Source organism: Silene latifolia, chromosome 11, assembly GCF_048544455.1.
Source record: "Silene latifolia isolate original U9 population chromosome 11, ASM4854445v1, whole genome shotgun sequence".
Classification (NCBI taxonomy): Eukaryota; Viridiplantae; Streptophyta; class Magnoliopsida; order Caryophyllales; family Caryophyllaceae; genus Silene; species Silene latifolia.
In genome coordinates, this window is record NC_133536.1 from 42,862,674 (window position 1) to 42,883,139 (window position 20,466).

A 20,466-nucleotide genomic window follows, 5' to 3' on the forward strand; every position below is an offset into this window, starting at 1 on the left:
AAAGATAAAAATACTTCCTCTTCTCTTCTCTCTCAACCGGTTTTTGGGAGATTAAAACCAAATTATTTTGGGTCATTTTTCCTACAAAATTAATATTATCTAGTATTCATAGTATTAATTTTATTAAGAGTGAGTTTTGGGTATAAATCCTTGGGAGAGATCCTACACTTGGGTCTTTGTTCATCCAAAAGGAAAGCTCAAGAACAAGAGAGAAAGGTGATCTCTCTTGTGCCCATATTAACCAAATTTCCAATGTAAGAACAAAGTTTCTTCTTTATTTTGTTTAAATGTTTGCATGCATAAGATCATTCTTTAATTTTATGACAAATTAAATTAAAACATATATGAATATGTAAGTATATAGATCTACTTTTCCTTCAGAAGGTTCCCGGGATGCGCATGAGTGGGGACAAAATGCGCTATAAAAGACCCGTGTTGATCTGTGGGCCATGTACACAGCCTGGTGAGTTATCATAAGTAACCGCTTCCGACCCGGTTTGGGCCGAGATGTTACAAAAATGACTAAAAAAAATAAATGAAAATTGAAAAAAACTATATGTAGAAGGGTAGAATGATATCAGTTAATCGTTAATTGAACCGCTTATGATCATTCAAATCGGTTAACCGCACCTTTATAACCTTTAAAAATGGTGTGGTTCAGATTTGGAGTTTGGCCTAACCAATCCACATATAAACCGAATTAAATGAGTACTTTGGTAACCTTAACTGTTTTTGAACACTCATAAACAACAAGGACCCTACTTATATTTTCTTAGACAATATTAAAAATAACAATAAGTCTATTGGATATCTTGTGACGAGTTAAATATCACTCACATGGGTAGATAAGACAAAAATTAAAGTGTCTTAAGAGTCACAAATAACTTGTGTTTTATTTAGAATAAATTATCGATTACACCCACGCTTAATCCACTCTTTTTTTTAGATTTACTCCCACGTCAAATTTTTTTATTACATTACACCCAAATTAATATCTCACGTTATAATTTGCACCCAAGGCCATTTTCAGGTAAAAGATATTATGAAGTGACGAAATTACCCCCGCATTTATAACTATCACTCAAGTTGTGACTATTGATTTACTTCCCTTCTTTCACCCGTTTAACCTAATTTCATCAAAATATTCCCCCTCCTCCCCCCCAAAAAAAAAAATTCCCCCAAAATTCCGCGATGATGGATTCCGGGAAGAAGCCTAATAGGTTTACATACAATGGGATACTCCAAGGTGTTTGCTCAATTGGAAAAGTTGATGATGCATTACTTATTTTCAAGTCGATATTTGTGGATGAGGCTTATCTAAAGCCTGATGCCGTGATTTACAACACAATGCTTTTAGGGCTTTGCAAGAAAGATTGTCTTGAGGAAGTTGTCGCACTATATGGTAAAATGGTTGCCTCAGGCATATATACAGATTTACTGATTTATACCACACTTATTGGAGCTTATTTGAAGGAGGGGCGGGTCGAGAAAGCCCTCGAGCTCTGGAAACACATAATTGACTCAAAAAATGTTCCTGATTCTCAAATCTATAGCATTTTAATTGATGGGTTTTGTAAATTACAGATGGTCAATATTGCCAAAGGTCTTTTCTTGAAATTAAAGAATGATGAAGAAGGGAATGAATGAGGAGAAGGATGAACAAATATGCTTTATAAAGGAAGGAATAAGGCTAAAATCGTTATAAATTAAATGTTTAAACCAAAAAATTTGAAAATTGACGGAAATTTGGCCTCAATCCAATATTGGGTGCAAATTATAACCTGAAATATTAATTTGGGTGTAATTTAATAAAAAAAATTGACGTGGGAGTAAATGTAAAAAAGCGGATTAAGCGAGGGTGTAATTGATAATTTATTCTTTTATCTACATAGTATAAAAGTGGAGTTTTTTAAAGAGTTCTTATTGGTTGTTGAGTTTCAACATGTGGGTCCTCCATGTTTTTTATTCTATTTAATTACTCTCTTTCCTCAACCCAATTTCTCTTACTTCTATCTCATATTCCTATTTTAACTACTTATGTTTAATGTCATAATTTATATAAAACGTTGCAATTTACATACATCCAACTGGTCTAACATGTCAAATACCTAAAATAAAATTCTAATAAAAAACGGTTGTATATTATATGATATTCAAATTTAATATTTATCAAATATTCGAATCTCCAAATTTGACTATTTATATTGTCACGGTATTGAACACTTAATCACACTCAATTATATGCTCATGTATCTAATAACAGCGCCTACTATTACGACCTGTACTTTTTGTGTACGGGTATTAAACTAGTTTAACCCGTTAATGTACGGGTATAAAAACTAGTTTAACCCGTTACAAACTTGTGATAGAGGTTGTCGGTTACACATGAAAATTTGTGAAAAATGAAAGACCTGGACTCAAAACGTACATGATAACGACAACCATGGAAAAATCGTTCTCGGGGCAATCAATTTAATTGCTGGCACAAATCAAGTCACTTTTACTCACATGCAAATTACAGCCACTCCAACTAAGAAATTAAAGTTCGAAAACGACACAAAATGGCAGAAGTTACGACGGTCGCCAACACAAGCCTAAAGTTTAAGGTCACAAGAGAAGTGCCCAAGCTGGTTCCGCCAGCTCGGGCAACTCCCTATGAATACAAGGTACTATCAGCAATCAATGAACATGAAATCCATCAGCTCCACACCCCAGTAATTTTAGTCTATGGGAACGATGAGCATACCGGTGGCGTTGCACTAAGAGGAAAGGACCCGGCAAAAATGGTAAAAGAAGCGATGGCCAAGGCATTGGTGTTGTACTACCCCTTAGCGGGGCGGTTAAGAACCCATAGCGAGAAGAAAGTGGTGGTGGAATGCAACGGAGAAGGGATTATTTTCATCGAGGCGGATGCAGATGTCACTCTTGAGGAAATTGGTGACCCAGTTTGTCCTACATTACTCTGCTTGGAGGAACTTGTTCCTGGCTCTTGTGGTTTATTTGATTGCCCTTTGCTTCTGCTTCAGGTACACGTGATGTACATATACTTTGTTTTATTTTTGTTTTACTTCAAATGGATTATTTACATTTTTTATTCTTTTATTATAAGTATTCTAATAAAACGTAAATAATTTGTGGCATAGGACGGTCGGACGGAGTATTAGTTTATGTTTATACTACCTCTACTTTCTAAACTACTAACAAACATCCATTCTCCTCAAGTGTCAATCATTTAAGTTACGCAATTTGAATTAATATCCATTTATGTAATTATGTGGTAAATAGCATATGAAGTCTAAAGACCTGGTCTAACACTCGTTTCTACCGAGTACTTCATACGCCTAGTGGCAGTTCTAGAATATGGGCGTAAGGGTGTATTTGTGTTCTTTTTTTACTACTCACTAGTTAGGGATGACAATGGATAGGGTCTGGGTCGGGTTCACCCAAACCCGGACACGGACCCGAGATTTTCCCTTTGGACCCGTACCTGATCCAACCCGCAAGGGTCTAAAATTTGAGGACCCATACCCGGACCCTATGGGTAAGGGTCGGGTCTGGCTCTACCTGCGGGTCCGAGTTTCAGTCACTTTAATAGCAGAATTAACAGTTATGAGGTCTATAATATTAAAAAAAATCATACTACTTTAACATTATGAGTTTATTAATCTCTTCTGTACACTGCCAAATCCAATACACGTACCAAAGAGATTAAGAAAGACAAAGAAGACCTAAATTAATTTTACCTCCAAATACATGTGAAAGAATCAAACTCGGAACCCTAAAATCAATACCGTACTTGATAGCCGTCTCCATCTGACCGTCGGTGGCTGCCGTTAATAGTGGTTGCCGGTCGCCGCCTATTAGAAAGATGGTTGCCTGTGGTGTACACTGGTGTATCAATGCTGTGGTGGTGGTGGTTTCCTTGTGTCAGTGGTGGAGCGGTGGTAAGAGTTTGGTTGAGTTTTATCACTTTATGGGATGAGGGAAGAGGAAGAGACTTTAGTTGCTTTGGTTTGTACGGTCTTCCAGTATGAATTTGGAGAAGTTGTGATTTTTTTTTTTTTAATAAAGGGTCTAAGGGTCGGGTATGGGTCTCATAACTTAGACCCAGACCCGGTCCCGAAATATTTTTTTAAGACCCATACCCGGCTCATACCGATTGGGCCTGAAAAATGAGACCCATACCCGACCCATTAGGGTCCGACCCTCAGGGTCTGGGTCGGGTCCCGACTCACTGTCATCCCTACTCACTACGTCTAAATTATTTATTTACCTTTTATTAAAATATCTCTCATAAATAATATAAACTATAAACAAATAATTTGAAGTCAGGACATACATGATTAAACTAAAGTTCATAAACTTCTACGGTAAGAATGTTCAAGGTTTGAAATCAATGAACAAGGACACCAAAGAGCCAACTAGAAAAAGGCAAATGGTAGGTGGACTCCAGATTTAGAGGCCTTTTAAAAAATACTCCGTAGTTTGTACCCTCCGTTTTTTAATGATATTCTCACTTTATAACAAATACTCTCTCCATCTCAAAATAATCTACACAAGATTTTGTATGATTTTTAGGATCAAACTTTTAAAATTCTACTCTGAAATAAGCATGAAAATAATTAAATGTAATTGCTAAATCGCACAAAAACTTTTACTATATCCTATGCATTTTGTCAATTTTTTCCAATCCTACCCTTTCTCTTTAAAAAAGTAAAAAAAATAAAAATAGGAAATCCTAAACTACCGTCTCCTTCCCCCGACCCCTTCATCACCCTAACCACGCCTCCCAGCAGCCCTCCCGCACATCTACCTAACCCCGTCCTCAATTCATTATCGCGTGTTGAACCGATGGTATATGCGCTCGAGTCGTCACCGGTGGTCTGTGGGCCCAACTGTCGTCGTCTTGTCATCGAACGCACCCCCGTCCCCAACCTCTGCGCGACGACCCAACTCCCCTTCCCAGTACCCGCAATCGGTGGTGGTATGGGGCTGCGGGTTAGTAAATTATCCCATTCCTGACAATCAAATCAACATCGCGGTTATGTGGCGTTTGAGTGTAGGATGTTATGGCGGCGTCGGCTCGGAGATAAGGGTGTGGTGAGGTGGTCGGCGACAAGGGGCTGGTGGTGGGGGAGGGTGACGATGAAAGGGGTATACCGGAATAAAAGGGGAAAATGCGCGGGATTGAGTAAATTGGTGAGCGGAGTTTAGCAAGTCTCTAAGTGAAAGAGTTAATTAGATTTTACTCTCTTTTAAAAATCCACTTTTTTAAAATTACTCCTTTTTGAAATGTTTTTTCCTAAAATTACTCCCTTAAGTTAAATTTTACCTAAAACTGCTTCATGACTCCAACATAAGTGATTTATTTCGTCTGCTTTTTAACTTATTCCGTTTGTATCTTAACCAATTTATACTTTGAAAGGTATAACTATGTAGACAAATATAGGGAGAGTTCAAAAAAAGACGAAATAAGTCACTTAAGTTGAATGTTGAAACAATTTTAGGTAAAAATGCAATTTAAAGGAGTAATTAAAAATCTAATTAAAAATTAAAGATAATAGTTTTAAAAAAGTGAATTTTAAAAAGAGTAAAATCTAATTAAAATTCTAACATGGTAAAATAATATTTACAAAGTGAATCAATCGAGTGAGTTTGAACTTAACACATTTGCATTTCAAGAGTTTATTTCCACAAAACCACTCCCTCTAAAAATGATAATTTATCCACCAAAGTTTGTACCAAATTCGTCAACATGATAATTTATCCACCAAAGTTTATTTACTCTTTACATTTAAGGTTATTTCATAAGAATAATCCATTTTAAAGATGGTCTGCTTAAATTAATCCATCATTTAAGTAGTTTGAATTTAATCCCTCGGATCCCCCCTTCCTTCCAGAACAAAACTCACTTAATTTTTTTACCTGTTTTAGAAGGTCACCTTTTCCTCCCTTTTCATTTAACTCCCAGATCTTACCCACTCGATCCACGGCAAACACTGCTGTGTGGTGAACGAAGAATAAAGAGTGAAGTTGGTGAAGTTTAATGGTGGTCTGGTAGGTTTATGGTGAATTGACGCGTGGGAAAGTGAACAGCTGCGCTGGTGGTCGGATAGAGTCAACGCCGAGGAGTGACCGCATGAGGAGTGGTGGTCGAAGGGAGGACCGCCGATGGTCGACGGAGGAGTAATAAACGGAGGAAGAAGAGATGAATTAGGAGTTTTTTTTTGGAATTAGGGTAAGAATTAAGGTGTCTTAACCCTTAAAATCATAAGGGTAACTTGTTGTTTAGGTTGCCAGTCACTCTAGTGTGTTATGGGAAAGAATGAGGAATTAAATTCGGATTACTTAAAGGATGGAGTAATTTAAGCAGGCCACCCATAGGATGAATTATTCCTATGAAATAACCCTTACATTTGCTAGTGCACTTCAGCACTTGTCGTACTACACACTCCCTCTAAAAATGACGTCTCTGTATACGCCATTGAATTGAACTTACAGTTGGTTTTACTCAGACGGGTTATTTTGGTCTGAAGCAATAACACTTGATTTTGTAACCATTTTACAGCCAAATGTGACCACTTTTGAAAAATAAGTTATCATTGGCTGTAACACTAAATGTACCATTGTGGTTACATTTAACCATAAAATAGTCACATATTCTCGTCTGAAGTTTCAGACGAAAAGTGGCCATCTGAAACAAGAATTTACATTGAACTTATCCTAAATTTAACTATATAATTGAGCTTTCAAAATAGTCGTTTACATCAAGGGAGCGGGTCGAGGAGCAATGGCGTACTTGTCAATACAAAGTCTCTAGTACAAAGTTCAATTACAAAAGGTGGGGCGACATCCCACTCAAAACATCCATTAAGCATGCTCGAGTCCAAAACGGAAAAGTAGGCAATGGCATCCGCGACGCAGTTGGCCGATCTTCTCTCAAACACAAGCTTCAAACGGGGTTAGTCCTTCAAAAGGTCCTTACACTCGAGAATTATGCTAGAAAAGTTACCACACGGGGCGTGCGTCCTTATAATAGAATTCATGGCAGTAATACAGTCGGAAGCAACCAAGAAGTTATTCACATAAAGACAAGATTGTCGCAAACCCTCCCTAATAGCGAGCACTTTACAAAAAGGGTTAGGTGCAAACAAACGGGTAGACCAACTAGTAACCCAAGAACCAAAACTATCTCTAGTGACACACCAAACTAGCACAAGAAGAGGGAGAGGAGAAAGTCGCATCAACGTTGGTCTTTAACCAACCAAGCGGTGGGGGAGCCCAGCTACTAGGGTAGTAAGAGGCCACGTGTGGGGAGGAAAATGAGGGAGGGGGGGTGAGTGAGACGCAGTCAATGGCGCACACCCAGGCCGAGGCTTGGGTAGACACCGAGTCACCTAACTGGCGGGGGTAAAAGGGGGTAGTAAAGGAGAGGGTTAGGTCACATCACCTCTACCAGAGGCGCCAAATGAGGAAAGAGAATAAAGTAATCCAGGTGGGGTTAGTGGAGGTATAATTATGAAAGATCCACTACTTAAGGTCGGAAGTATAGAAAGATTGACTGGCATTAACAATGGACAACACACTATAAGCAAAACTACAGTCACGAAGTACATGAAGTGAGGATTCAGGAAGGGAAGGGTTTAAGAACAGGGAGCAAGATTAAGAGGGTAAGATGTTCTTGTGAAAGAGGGAAACTTTGTGTGGGATTTTGACCGACCACACTAACCAAATAAACAACTTAATTTTTGGTTGTGAGGTGACATCCCACAGCTATATCAAGTCAACGGAAAAGCGGGGTAAGTTGGGGATATGGTCAAAGAGAGAGTGATAGGCCTCTAAAGAGAACTTGTTTTTAGGAGCAAGAGAGGTGGTGAAAACATTTGGTCGAGGGGATGATGGGATGGAAACAGAGATAATTTCATAGTATATAGGCTCCGAAAGTACAAAATCAAAGGCGTCGATCGACCACCTTCCATCGACAATGATTAAGCAAAGTTTGGCTGTAGAGGAGTGGAGACTAAGAGGGCCAGAGATGACACTTATAAGGGGTCCAAGGCTAAACCACATGTCATCCCACAACTAAATAGAGGATCTATCACCAGTGAACCTTGTAAGATGGTTCCTAAGGATGGGCCACCCATTCCTTAGGTTTTTCCAAATCTGGGAGTCGTTTCTAAAGGAAAGGGGGGAGTAAGGTATTTGCTCTGGACAGCTCTAAAAGCAAAGAACGAGTTGTCCGCGAGAAGCTTCCAATATTATTTTGTCGAGAAGGTGTCAGTAAGTGGTTTGGCAACCTTAATCCCAAGTCCGCCAAGTGGGAGAAGGTGAGTGACCATGTCCTAGTTGGCTAGGTGAAGCTTATTAGGCGAATGGCTAGTCCAAAGGAAGTTCCTAGTGATTTTATCGATATCTAGAAGAATAGAAAATGGGAGACAGATGCATTGTATGGCATGGGAAATGATGGCATTAATGGTGGATTTAATTAAACACAACCTCTCGGCCCTAAACAAGACGCAAGATTTCCATGTGGCGAGTTTTGAATGGATGTTATCAATGATGAAATAAGGTCAGCTCTCTTGGGTTTTTTCCCAAGGAGAGGAAAATCCAAATAAGTACCCAAGCTCTTTGCTCTCTTTATACCAAGAGCATTTTCAAAAAAGGTGATATCGTCAAGGTGAGTCTTTTTAGAGAAAATGATTTTTCTCTTAAGGCGTTTGATTTTTTGTCCCGAAGAAGAGCAAAAGGAGAGAATCATGTCTTGAAGAGCACAAAGATTTTTTTTCAAAGATCTGCCAAAGACAAAGATGTCATCAGCAAAGAGGCGATAGGAGAAAGAGGTTCCACCTTTCCCGAGGGAGGAAGGCATCCACTCATTATCACAACAGGATTGATGAAGATGTGGATGATGAAGATGTACGGAGAGAGAGAGTCTCCTTGTCTAATCTCTCTAGAAGGGAGGAATGTAGTCAACGGCGACCCATTAAGATTCACATGAGCGGAAATAGTGGAGATGTAGCTCATAATCAGAGCAATGGCATTAGGATCAATATTGATAGAGATAAGGCAGGTTCTAATGAAGTCTTATTCAAGACGATCGAAGGCTTTCTTGAGGTTGAGCTTGAGGGCGAACCAGCCAACCTTGCTTTTGGAGGAGTGCATGGAGTGAAGGGTCTCCGATGCAATAGTGAAATTAGTATCGGTTCCCCTCCCAGGGATAGAGCTGCCCTAGTTGAGTGAGATGATATTATGTATGTATATGTAACACCCCCATACTCCAAGTGACTTACCAGGACCACTCAGGTATAAGGATGCCACCATCTCGGTTACCCGAGGCATGATATTCATAAGACAATAACGAAACAACTTTAAAAGAAAATAAAGTTTAAAGTGATTACATAGCAATACCAAACTGATAAAGAGAAATACAAGACTCTCAGACGGTCTACTGCTAAAACTATTAAAGCTATAAAACATCGTCGACACGAAGAAGACTTCTAATCGCCACGTGATGACTCATCCCGGCTATCCCATACGCGTCATACCATACCGCTCAATAATCGCTCACCACCCCCGAATGAATCACCACGCTTTTTAAAACATTTAAACGGGGTCGACTAATCACACAACTCAATATATCAACAATAAAATAAACAGATGACTTAACCGTCACACACACACACAATCACACCAATCCCAACAATCTCAATCACCGATCGTCCACTGGACCACCGCCACCGATGAGGAACCGCAGCCGTACCCACCAAATCCCCGCTCCTCATAATGAGCGATAACCCCGTCCATTAATGTGCACATCCCTTCGTGGCGGGTTCCACGGAATAGCGAAACTAGGGGCGTGAAGCCACTCCCGCAAGTGACCCCACTCGGTAGAGGCCACGCCTCGCGAACCATAGACAACGATCACAACCACAATCACAATACAATTACTATATCAAACAACCAAACACAACACATCAACCAATATCCCATTATGGGACTAATACTGAGTAGGAAATCCTACCTGGAAAGCACAACAGTCAGACGGTATCAACAGCTGTATCAAAAAGGCTCTTCTACAAAACCTCCTCCTATCAAACAAACACATAAACACTACCAAATCACAATCTACACAAAACCCCCAAATCCCCATATTAGGGTTTAACCAACTTAAAGGAAAAACAGTAAAAAGGGTACATAGATCTTACCCTCGACGCAAGGATCTCAACGGTATAACCAACGATGAAATCCGACACCTCTAGCTCCGGGATTTGCTAATGATGCGATGACAGACGAACTACGTAACTCCTTTTCTCCTCACTTAGGTTTTAGAAAAGATAAAAGAAACTAAGAAAAGTGACGGACAACCTTTTATACTTATCTCGCATCATTTAACAAAACCCGACAAAACATCCCCCGTAAACCGGCTACTCGATCGAGTAGCTAAGGTACTCGATCGAGTGCCCCCTTACTCGATCGAGTATCTTAGTTACTCGATCGAGTACCCAACAGGTCAGAAACTATTTTAAAACGCAACTCACCCTTACTCGACAGAGTAAGGCCTACTCGATAGAGTACCCAAAGACTCATAAATACGGAGTATTACAGTCTTCCCTCCTTAAAAAGAACTTCGTCCCCGAAGTTCAACCCATACTCAAAAACAAACATACTAACTCGATCAAGACACAACAACCAACTAAGAACTCAAAACAAAACCCCAACCGACCAAACATGAAACCATGAACGCTTAACACCAACTCCACCAACTATACTTAACTCCACAACATGTCTCACGATATCGTATCAACTACATCATATTCTCTCTCGACACCAACTCCGAACACCACCAACTACTATCCTCTAACGCTGCTAGCTCCATAGTATCATCCACTATCAAATCCAAAATCAAGACACTCATAGACATCAAACAAAATGTTACATTCTACCACCCTTAAAAGGAACTTCGTCCTCGAAGTTTACTAACACTCATAAACATCATCATCCAATCACAACACCGGTGAAATATTATCACACTCCTAAACATCGAACTACTACAAGCACGGTCATGACCTTTAACAAAATTAACCACAACACGAATCAACCTTTTATTCGACATCAAGATTCAAACTTCCAAATATATTACCATATGCACACCCATCAAAATCTCTTTTATCGCATCCTACTTCTCTTAAGATAAATGTTACGTCCGCGTAACTCGCTAATACTAAATCCTAGATATATCTTTTCATTATCCTCATCACCATCGCATGTCAAAGATAACCACCTATAATCTAAACACTCGCCATGGACATATCCAAGGCTCTCTTACTTAAACAACTCTCATACTTCACTTCACTCGTCACACCACCTAACCTATACCACAAAATCCTTAGCTTAACCCAAAACTTCACTTGTTCCCTATTACCGCAACATGACACACCTCTCTATATAAACTATCTAAAACGCTTATCGGCAAAAGCATAACTCACGATCTACACTTGTTACGTACACTCACACTAGATCCTCAAGTTCCTTTCTTTCATTACTGCAAGACTTATACATAACTTAACACGACACTTATTATTTAACACCCTACACTCACTGTCTCAACAAAGGATTATGAACTACCTGCATATATCAGATCATTACCACACATGTTCTACGAATCACTTGCCATGACTATGACTACCGATGCCTCATCTTAAAACAAGATCAAAATTATCAGAATAATTTCTCACAATTGTGTCCCATCAACAGACTGTCACTATATCATGACAACAACGAAAACATGTACAACTCTCTTTCATATCATACTCTACCCTCATTACAAAACTTAACTGGTAAGAAATATCGATAACAAAACAACTGTCTACCTGTACAAACTGAAACTCACAGGAAGCAACATCAAACAAAACAACAATCTATGTATAACTGGTATGCACTTTCGAAAACTCGTATCATAATCATCCCGCTTACTCCACCACAACCGGTGACGGCATCACAACACCGTCACCAACAACCGCACCGCAGTGCGAAAATACCCGCATCACAACACGAAGTACCGTGCCCGGATCACCACCCGAGGCACCACAACCGCACCGATAGACATCACAACTTACTCAAACTCATAAACACTGACTCAGCATAACTTCTCAGGCAAGAAAAACTTACTCAAATCCACTTTATTAAATCACAACGCAACATATTTTATGAATTAAACAGATAATAACCTCATGAATATCATTTCTACCATTTCACGGAATACGCATGTGTTATCAATACACATAAAATTATAACTAGCCATGCCAAATCAATCAAATTATTACCTTTTTAGCCTCATTCCATCGATCGTCATTACCCTACATATATCACAAACATTCATATAACAACTTTATAACTATCACACCATACCGCTTCTCGTGAGGTCAGAACCTCACACACAAACATTTATACACATCATAGACCCATAATCACATCCAACTAGTCAATCCTGATCACGTAAGTTACCACTCGATAAAGGTTACCTGTCGCCCGAGCTTAACTCATATGCCCCTCATAACATATTTTCCCATTCGCATAACCATCACCTCATGCCATATCATTAATATTCAACCACTAGCGCTCGCCTCGTATAACCACATCTTACCTCCTTTACAACCATACATATCAATCCGGCCTTTGTAAAATCAACCTCTCTAGGATTGCTGTCTTTCTTATCTATCATCACCCTTAACCACTAGTGACAACACCACAATACCACCACTGCTCGTATATCAAACCTCTTACACTCGTATCAAAACAACACGGTTTTTCTCCTATCTTTGGTTAACATCCCCAAATAAAGAACATCAAACCCATCAACAAAATTACCTCAACATTATTCCCAATACTATCTTAATTGTATCGTCATCTAACTATCCACCAAAAATCTCATATCGTGTAAATACTCCACCAACTCCTACTCCCTTAATTCCTCGAAACTCATTATTAATCATGTTGTCCTGAAGCTCCCATATAACTATTAACTAACATCCTCATGATAATATCACACATTTCGATGATTCCTTACCTTTATATCACATAACTCCGGTGAATATTTTCTCAGCTTACTTTTATCCTTCTTTTCTCTTTATACTCAACAATTCCATTTAATATCTCAACTCCTTATTACTTCTACCTAACCCTTTAGTGCTCCAATTACCTTCTCATTCCGCCAAAACTTAAATCCCATTATTTCATGTCGATATCATCTCACTCTTTCTTACCATGGATCTTCTCTTATTATGCTATCGCTCACACTTGTCACTAACCTATCCATAAAATCAACGTTCACTGTTTAAACAACTTCATTTGTAACACCCCCATACTCCAAGTGCCTTACCAGGACCACTCAGGTATAAGGATGCCACCATCTCGGTTACCCGAGGCATGATATTCATAAGACAATAACGAAACAACTTTAAAAGAAAATAAAGTTTAAAGTGATTACATAGCAATACCAAACTGATAAAGAGAAATACAAGACTCTCAGACGGTCTCTTCGCTAAAACTATTAAAGCTATAAAACATCGTCGACACAAATGAAGACTTCTAACGCCACGTGATGACTCATCCCAGCTATCCCATACGCGTCATACCATACCGCTCAATAACCGCTCACCACCCCCGAATGGATCACCACGTTTTTAAAACATTTAAACGGGGTCGACTAATCACACAACTCAATATATCAACAATAAAATAAACAGACGACTTAACCACACACACACAATCACACCAATCCCAACAATCTCAATCACCGACGTCCACTGGACCCGACCGCCGATGGGGGACCGCACCGCACCCACCAAATCCCCGCTCCTCATAATGAGCGATAACCCCGTCCATTAATGTGCACATCCCTTCTGTGGCGGGTTCCACAGAAGGCGAAACTATGGCGTGAAGCCACTCCCGCAAGTGACCCCACTCGGTAGAGGCCACGCCTCGCGAACCATAGACAACGATCACAACCACAATCACAATACAATTACTATATCAAACAACCAAACACAACACATCAACCAATATCCCATTATGGGACTAATACGAGTAGAAATCCTGCACCGGAAAGCACAACAATCGAGACGGTATCAACAAATTGTATCAAAAAGGCTCTTCTACAAAACCTCCTCCTATCAAACAAACACATAAACACTACCAAATCACAATCTACACAAAACCCCCAAATCCCCATATTAGGGTTTAACCAACTTAAAAGAAAAACAGTAAAAAGGGTACATAGATCTTACCCTCGACGCAAGGATCTCAACGGTATAACCAACGATGAAATCCGACACCTCTAGCTCGGGATTTGCTAATGATGCGATGACAGATTTAACTACGTAACTCCTTTTCTCCTCACTTAGGTTTTAGAAAAGATAAAAGAAACTAAGAAAAGTGACGGACAACCTTTTATACTTATCTCGCATCATTTAACAAAACCCGACAAAACATCCCCGTCAGAACCGCTTTACTCGATCAAGTAGCTAAGGTACTCGATCGAGTGCCCCCTTACTCGATCGAGTATCTTAGTTACTCGATCGAGTACCCAACAGGTCAGAAACTATTTTAAAACGCAACTCACCCTTACTCGACAGAGTAAGGCCTACTCGATAGAGTACCCAAAGACTCATAAATACGGAGTATTACAGTATAGTTTAAGACGGTTGACAATAATGGGCTGAAAGTTAGTAATGGTTTGAGGGGAAGGAAATTTTGGGATGAGAGCTATAGTAGTCTTATTGATTTGAGGCAGGGACAACTTTAGTGATTATGACCTCTTGGATGAAGGGGATAATGTCAGCCTTGACAATGTCCCATCACCTTTTGAAGAAGCCAACTTAAAAGCCGTCAGGCCCTGCTGGGCCTTTAGAGCCAGGATAAAAGCGGGCAAGGCGGATTTCTTCTTCGGAAGGAATGATAAAGATAGTGATGGCCAAGTAAAGCAGGGGTGGGGAAAAGTTCACAATCACTTTCTCAGAGGCGAAGAGTTTAGTGAAAAATAGAGGGATGTGGGAATTAAGAGCGTCATGGCCTGAGATTACCAGGCCTACATCATTGGTCAGAGAGAGATCGGAATACCAATAAGGCTTCGACAAAGGGTCACCGACTTTTGAAAGAAGGAGGTACTGCGGTCACCGTCAATTAACCAATTAATCTGGGACCTATCTTTCCAGTAATGGTGTTCAAGGTCCAAGATACAATTGAGCTCGGAGGTGAGAGAGTCATTTAGATTGAGAAGGAAGGCGGGGCTATGGTGAAAGTAAATCTCTCTTTGGATGTAATCAAGATTCTTTTTCTTTTTGAAATGTTTCCAAAAGTTACAGAAGCCCAATCAGTTAGAGTGAAGCTTAAGTGTGTAAGCTTGGCAAGGACAGTGTCACTAAGAGTGGGCCAGGTTCGAGACATAAAGGGGGTAAGAGTTGGGTCACAAAGCTAGAAAGGATGAAACTTGAAAGGCTTGCTTAAGGGGGAATACTCAATAGTGGACTTGAGGATAATAGGGCAATGGTCGGAAGAAAGACGGATTAAGTGATAGTTATGGAAGTTTTGATAATGGTCCATCCACATTTGATTGACCCAAACCCGATCAAGACACTCTAAAATAGGGGCGGTGTGATGCTTATTAATCTAAGTGAATTTCGGTATGGAGAAACCAATATCAATTAAATTGTAGGAATCAAGGGTCGATTTGTAAAGGTCAGCTCTATTGAGTTTAATACCATGACCTCCCAGCTTTTCAAAAGCACAAGTGACTTCGTTGAAGTGCCCAATACATATCCAAGGCATAATTTGATTGATGGAGAGGTTAATAAAGTTTGTCCAAAGGTTACGACGAAGTCTAAATTAGGACTCGCATAAATTGCGGAAAGCAAAAAATTAAAGTTAGAAGAAGGTACCTGAACCACCACATTGATAACTTGATCGGCTTTGGTGAGAAGAGTAACCGCTCCATCTCTCGCATTCCAAAGAATGATAATGCCACCTGCTGAAACCAATCAAATCCAGGACCTCAAATGAGTAAAAAGAGAGCGAACGCACGATGGTAAGGGGGTTGGGAGATCTGACTCTAGTTTTAGAGAGAATCACAATGGCAGGTTTGTGAGCATTAACAAGGTAAGATAGGTGAGTAGTAAAGGAAGCGCTAACGATGCCACGACAATTCCAATAGAGAATATTCATGCCAGCAGGGAGTAGGTAAGAATTAATTGGCTCGGCTTAAGCTCTCGGACTGTCTGCGTCCTCTACCATGTCTAGCTCTCGTCCTAGACGTAGCTCTTTATAGCTTGCGATTGGACTTGCAAAGAGTCATTAGCATCTGCCTGTGACCCAAGTCTGGTACTTGATCCCAACTGATCAACACGCCCACCTTCCTCATTCGTAGTGCAGTTCTGAAAGCCACTACCGAGTTCGTGAAGCTCGCAACTAAGAGGTCCTTGGAAGTTAGCTCAACAAATAAACCCTTCATAATTGAGGCAAGATAGACATAAGGTCCATCAGGAATTGTAGTTCCGGTGGAACGACCAAAAATGGGTACAACATGTGCCATTCCCGGAGAAACCACATCAAGAAGCAATGGATGACCCGTGGCAGGATTTTGGAGATCTGCGATATCTGGGGGGTGGGCAGGTGCTATGCACCCCATTTGCATCCAGGAATTGACAAGACAGATGTTTAGGCAACATAGCGGTGGATTGTAGGGGTTGGCCAGAATGGATCGAATGCTTGGGACGGTTACCTAACGCGAGACGAGGCGATGCTCATAGATAAAAAGGTTGTTTCGCTTATTGGGACGCTCATTTAGTTAAGTTATAGTACTAAGGATGGATCTTCTACCGTCTACGGAATCCTCCCTGAGTCCATATCATTTCATAATGTTTCTTGCTTCGGTCCGAAGCATTGATTCCCCCACGGCGACTGACCGGCAAGTAGAAATCATTGTCTACAGGTTAATAACTTGCACATATTAAAAACAAATATGTAAAAATACGACTTAAACACTCAAATAAGAAAAATGAAAACAAATAATAAAGGAACGGAACGAGTTGAGTATATATCAATAATACAATATTTGGATGCTACTAGAGGTGGCAATCGGGTCAATCGGGTCGGGTTTGGGTCGGGTCAAGTCGGGTCCGGTCATATCGGGTCATCCACCCCTTTCGGGTCAGGTCGAGTCGGGTTCGGGTCATTCTCGGGCCGGGTCATTTCGGGTCAAATGATGTTTCGGGTTTGGGTCGGTTCATTATCGGGTTCGATTACTTTATCACATTACTTCAATTTTTGACCATTAAATTTAGTTTTTAAGCATTATTTGGTTTAATTACTTCATTATTAAGTCAAACATAACAATCTAATTACAAAATCACTTTCATTTTGATCAATATTAAGCTTAATAATTATCGGTTCATCAATTTAATCAGGTCAGTATCGGGTCGGGTCAATATCGGGTCGGGTCTGGGTCGGGTTCGGGTCACTGATCATCAGATCAAGTCGGGTTACGAGTCATCATCGGGTCGGGTTGGTTCGGTTTCGGGTCACTGGTCATCGGGTCATGTCGGGTTACGTGTCATCATCGGGTCGGGTAGGTTTTGGTTTCGGGTTGCAATATTCTCGGGTCGGGTCGGGTCGGGTTTGCTCGGGTTCGGGCCGGGTCATTCGGGTCGGATCAGACTTGTCAGCTCTAGATGGCGTAGATGCTACGCCATAATATCGTAGTATCCATAAATTTAATTTAGTATTTTCACAGGAATAATCCGAACTATAGGTGTCCTTCTTATATTAATCCAAACTTCAATACAACTCAATTTAATCCCTCCTATTCTCCTCCATTCCTTAATCAGACTTAGTTAATTTTTTTTACCGGCTATATCGGAAGGAGATGGGTAAGCAGAGAAGAAAGACAATGAATTAACTAAGAGGTAAATAAAGAAGGTATATAAGTTACTTGATATAGCTATTAAAAAAATTAGCTAAGTCTGATTTGGAAAAGGAGGATAGGAGGGATTAAATCGGATTAAGTTAAAATTTCGAGTAATATAAGAAGGGCACCTATAATTTGGATTATTCCTATTAAATAATCCTTTAGGTAGTGTTTAGAGACGCGAAATTGATTTTATTTTCATGATTTCAAATGTAGAAATCAAAATGTTTGAATTCAATTCCAAATCCAATTCCAAAAGTTCGTTTGGGTAACCCATGGAATTGGAATTGGAATTGGGCGGGATGGAAATGGGTCGACGTAATCGTAATTTTTTAATTTGAAATATTAAATATTTTCATGAAATATTTTTGCAATCCGAAAAAATATTATAAATAAAAATATTGCGAGCGAAATTTGCATTAAAAAAAACGTAAATAATCATGGATTTGAAATAACTAGAATATGGTAGGGATTTGAGAGACTTAAGTTTTAACTTGGTTGGAATTGGTAAGAAATTAAGTGATTCCAATTCAAAATGTGTCAATTATAAAATTCAATTCCAATTCTAGGTTGTCAAACATGTGATTAATACTTCCTCCCATCCGCACCAAAGGGATTCTGATTCTTTATCACACTTGTTTAGACACGCGTTTTGAACGTCGCATATCTTTAGTTACACTTTATTAAAAATTATAAAAATTTGATATTCTTATAAAGATTCATGATTTATAAATCAAACAAGATCTCACATGGCTATATTTTATCTTATAGATTAAGAATAATATCAAAGATTCCCTACGACCATAAATAGTGCCAAAAAGCAACTGTAACCTTTAGTCTGGATGGGAGAGAGTATATTATATAGTCCATAATATAGAGTATATGCACATGTAATGTATGGAAATGGGAACATGGTCGTGACCCACCATCATCATATATAGGTCCAATTAGATGGAATTGGTCGTACAAGCATATTGGGCCAAACTGAAACTGGATATTTTCTCAACTCTAAACAGGTGACAAGACTAAAATGTGGCGGATTCATACTAGCACTCCGTGTTAATCACGTTATTATGGCAGATGCAAGAGACCTGTTCCAATTTATGAATGTCGTGGCGATGCTAGGGCGTGGAGCAGAGTATCCCCTAATAAAACATGTCTTGCCGTGTCACCTTCGTATTGCCCGAGTTCCCACCTGCGTGAACCACAAGTACGGCGGGACGGATATTCAACTTTATCACTTGGTTCACAAGTCATTTTTCTTTGGTACGTTTCTGTGAGGCTTCTAACCAAAAGTTTAAGCTGATGGTTAGAGGACCCAGAATGCTTTTATTCTCTTAACAGTTTTCATGTAATGAACGTGTTCTGTTCAGCGATAGGACGTACTATTTCACATGTTTACAAGTGTCGAGCTAAATTTTTAACACAATGAAGTCAAGTAAGACCATTGAATGTATACAACAAACTATCTCTGTCGATATCTTTATATACGATAATACCAAAGACGTTAAATAGACATGCATCTACTTGACGGTGGTTTTATTAGGAATGTCGCTATCTCATCTTCCAAATCAAATGTCAATAACAGGGCCCAATGAAATGGCTACCATTCGACGTTGTCTACCTGCTCACTTGAGATCAGCATCAAAATTCGAGGTGCTCACATCATACATATGGCAGAATCGAACAACCGCCCTCAATCTAGCCGCAAACGAGTTAGTTCGCCTCAGGTTTTCTGCCAATGCTATCGCTTATTCCAACGTCATAACCACTGCAGGGGAGCTCTCCGCTAACTCCTTAGGGTACGCCTTAGAATTAGTGAAGAAGGCAAATGCCGGTGTCACTGAAGAACACATTAAATCAGTAGCTGATCTCCTGCTCGTCGACGTGTCCTGGGTCGAGTTTAATCAGTTCGATTTCGGGTGGGGATTACCTGTTTACGGTGGTAATGCTGAGAACGGGTATGATACAGTATCCGGATTTAAGAGCAGTTATGTGGCTGCAAACAATTGGTTGGGCGAGAATGGGATTATGGTTCCTATTTGTTTGCCTAAATTGGCTATGGATACATTTGTTAAGGAATTGAATGGATTTTTTACAAAGGGTTCGGTTCATCCGGTTGCTAATGCCAAATCCTCTGCTGTCATTTCTTCTTCATTATGAAGATGAAAGTTTGAATTGTATTTTTTTTTTTTTTTTGGTACAAAGGTTTTAATTGTATAAATAAAGATAAATATTGTGCACTTTTATCAAAAAAAATATATATATAAATATATATATATATATATATATATAGATTTGGGATCCTATGAAACCACTAAGTATAATGAGAATCCATTAACCACTACTACTAATAATAATACTACGGACGACATTAGACTTTATTTTGTTTGAAACCTACGCGCACCCCCAAACTCTTCAATCTCATTCATTTTCCTAATTTCACTTTCTCACTCATCTCTCCTTCTCTCTCTTCGACCATCACCCTCTCCGTCATCCTTTCCTAA

General features: G+C 39.6%; 1 protein-coding gene across 1 annotated transcript; it reads left to right on the top strand.

Moving 5' to 3' along the window:
- Positions 1–2,467: 2,467 nt before the first annotated feature.
- Positions 2,468–20,220, top strand: LOC141611562 (benzyl alcohol O-benzoyltransferase-like). Its single transcript, XM_074430140.1, has 3 exons — positions 2,468–3,026; positions 18,976–19,225; positions 19,548–20,220. Exons 1-3 carry the CDS (start codon positions 2,562–2,564, stop codon positions 20,120–20,122), a joined length of 1,290 nt encoding a protein of 429 aa, XP_074286241.1. The 5' UTR covers positions 2,468–2,561; the 3' UTR covers positions 20,123–20,220.
- The last annotated feature ends 246 nt before the right edge of the window (positions 20,221–20,466 follow it).

Bases quoted from the DNA above. Each gene is read 5' to 3' on its own strand.
- LOC141611562 (XM_074430140.1), top strand. From the start codon at position 2,562: ATGGCAGAAGTTACGACGGTCGCCAACACAAGCCTAAAGTTTAAGGTC. The intron at 3,027-18,975 runs GTACACGTGATG...AACTCTAAACAG, and splicing joins GCCCTTTGCTTCTGCTTCAG to GTGACAAGACTAAAATGTGG. The intron at 19,226-19,547 runs GTACGTTTCTGT...TGTCAATAACAG, and splicing joins TCACAAGTCATTTTTCTTTG to GGCCCAATGAAATGGCTACC.